Source organism: Sinocyclocheilus rhinocerous, unplaced genomic scaffold (genome assembly GCF_001515625.1).
Source record: "Sinocyclocheilus rhinocerous isolate Xijiao unplaced genomic scaffold, SAMN03320098_v1.1 scaffold712, whole genome shotgun sequence".
Taxonomy (NCBI): Eukaryota; Metazoa; Chordata; class Actinopteri; order Cypriniformes; family Cyprinidae; genus Sinocyclocheilus; species Sinocyclocheilus rhinocerous.
This window is the reverse complement of record NW_015642789.1, coordinates 1,075,451-1,077,270: the sequence shown is the minus strand read 5'-3', so window position 1 is coordinate 1,077,270 and position 1,820 is coordinate 1,075,451. Positions and strand designations below refer to the sequence as shown.

The 1,820-nt window shown below is 41.3% G+C and overlaps 1 protein-coding gene across 1 annotated transcript in view; it reads left to right on the top strand.

Annotated features, from left to right (window-relative positions):
- The window catches only part of LOC107756352 (plexin-A2-like), a gene marked incomplete at its 3' end in the record, with an annotated part of 37,683 nt that extends 36,150 nt beyond the window's left edge, over positions 1 to 1,533 (top strand). Inside the window, exon 14 of the mRNA XM_016573400.1 lies at positions 1,436 to 1,533. Coding sequence (XP_016428886.1) covers positions 1,436 to 1,533 — 98 coding nt within the window. The remainder of the gene's footprint in view (positions 1 to 1,435) is intronic.
- Positions 1,534 to 1,820: the final 287 nt, after the last annotated feature.

Sequence of the window (1,820 nt, the reverse complement as noted above, 5' to 3'; positions counted from 1 at the left end):
GGCCGGAGCACGCTTACGTCATGTATGAGATAACGGAGAAAACCACTTTCGCTAATATTTTGCCGAATAATTAATAATAATTAATTTATCATTTATGCCGTGCATTGATTTTCACTTGTATGTATCAGAAAATTATTACGGAGGCAGCTGACGTTAATGAAAGAATTTGCAGCTTTAAATCGCAGACTAATTCCAGTTCATCAATAAGGTGAGAACCAGACCCATTATAAACGAAAATATACTTGATTGAATTAAATTAATTGAAAAGTGTAGTGTAGTAGTAGAAATAGTATATGTTTGCGGTCGTAATGATGACAGTAGCGCACACAAAATAGTATCTGTTCCGTGCTCCAGCGCTGTTAGCGCTCACACTGCATGCGGTACCGTGCCCGAGCCCAACCGAAACTCATTTGTTTATGAACTAGACTACACTGGATGTGCTGGATGATTTTTGCATGCGGCCAGCAAAGAAAACACAACAGAAAAACAATTTTTTAGCATCTTCCTCTATCTCATCATCACATTCAATTCAGAGTGCAAATTCGCAAAACATATTTTTGCCGTGACTTTGTATATTCAACAATGCTGGAAAAACACCACAAAATTGGTGTTAAGGGCAAGTTAGTCCAATTTTCTGTAGTGTATACAGACACATATACACTCTAGCAGTAATCCCTTAATGCCAATACTGTGGCAACGGCCAAAAGGGCTGTAAGTTGGCAGTAGCTTAAGGTGGATTGAAATCCACTTCTTGCTGTACCCCCTTCTGCTAACACCACCATTTCTCTTGGGGTTTTCCCTTGTGATGCTGATCTGCTCAAAATTCCACTTCTGTCTTGAAATAGCCAGGGCTATTTGCCTTGCTTTAATGTTTCACATGCCCTTTGAAGCCAGGTGATGAGGAGAGAAACAGAGAGAGAGAATTTGAAAGGACGTGAAAGAATATATCGCACCATTGTGAGAAGCCAGTCCGACCTCCCAAGAGAGCACTCAACCACTGTGAAAAAAAAGCCACACATCTAATTGGAGAAGTGAGCAAGAGACTGATTACTTAACACGCGAAGATAGAGGGGGAAAAGGAGATGAGATGGATGAGCGGGGAGCTTAACTCATTAGAAATCTTTAGATGCATTGATTAGGTCCTGCGATGCAGACGTTTAAAGCATGTCTGCAGCACAATGAATCAGGACGAGCCAATTATGAAGCCTTTGAAGAAGAGGCCAGAGAGTGTCAACTCATCTCGCTCAGTTTCGAACAATACTCTCTCTACAGAGAGAGAGAGAGGAGGAAAGAGATATAGAGGGTTAGACAGAGTATATGAAATGTGAGAGGGCCATGCTCTTTCTGTTCATCCCAAAGAATGACAACACGGAAGAATGGAGGTGTAAGAACATCATAATCCTCTTTCTTTATCTCTCGCTCTTTGTTCCCACAGACTCGACATTCCGGTACACAGGCAGTCCGGACAGCCTGCGCTCCCGTGCTCCTATGATCACCCCGGACCTGGAGAGCGGAGTTAAAGTCTGGCACTTGGTACATTAGCAAGTACAGCGAAGAGGTGAGGCGAAATATCAAAACAAGCTGTCAACCCTAATTTTCAAAACATCCTTATTGATTTCTTGCATTATATTAATGCAGACTGACTTCCTGACTCTGCTCTGTATTGAAATTGACCAGCTCCACTGTCTAAAATGCCTGAATATAGCCACAAAAAGTCAATTATAAAACATTTATTTTGTTTATGGATTGATGGTTCTAGGCTAAGAGTAAAGAGTGTCTACATTGGATGCATGTCATATACACTGGAACTTCAGATCATT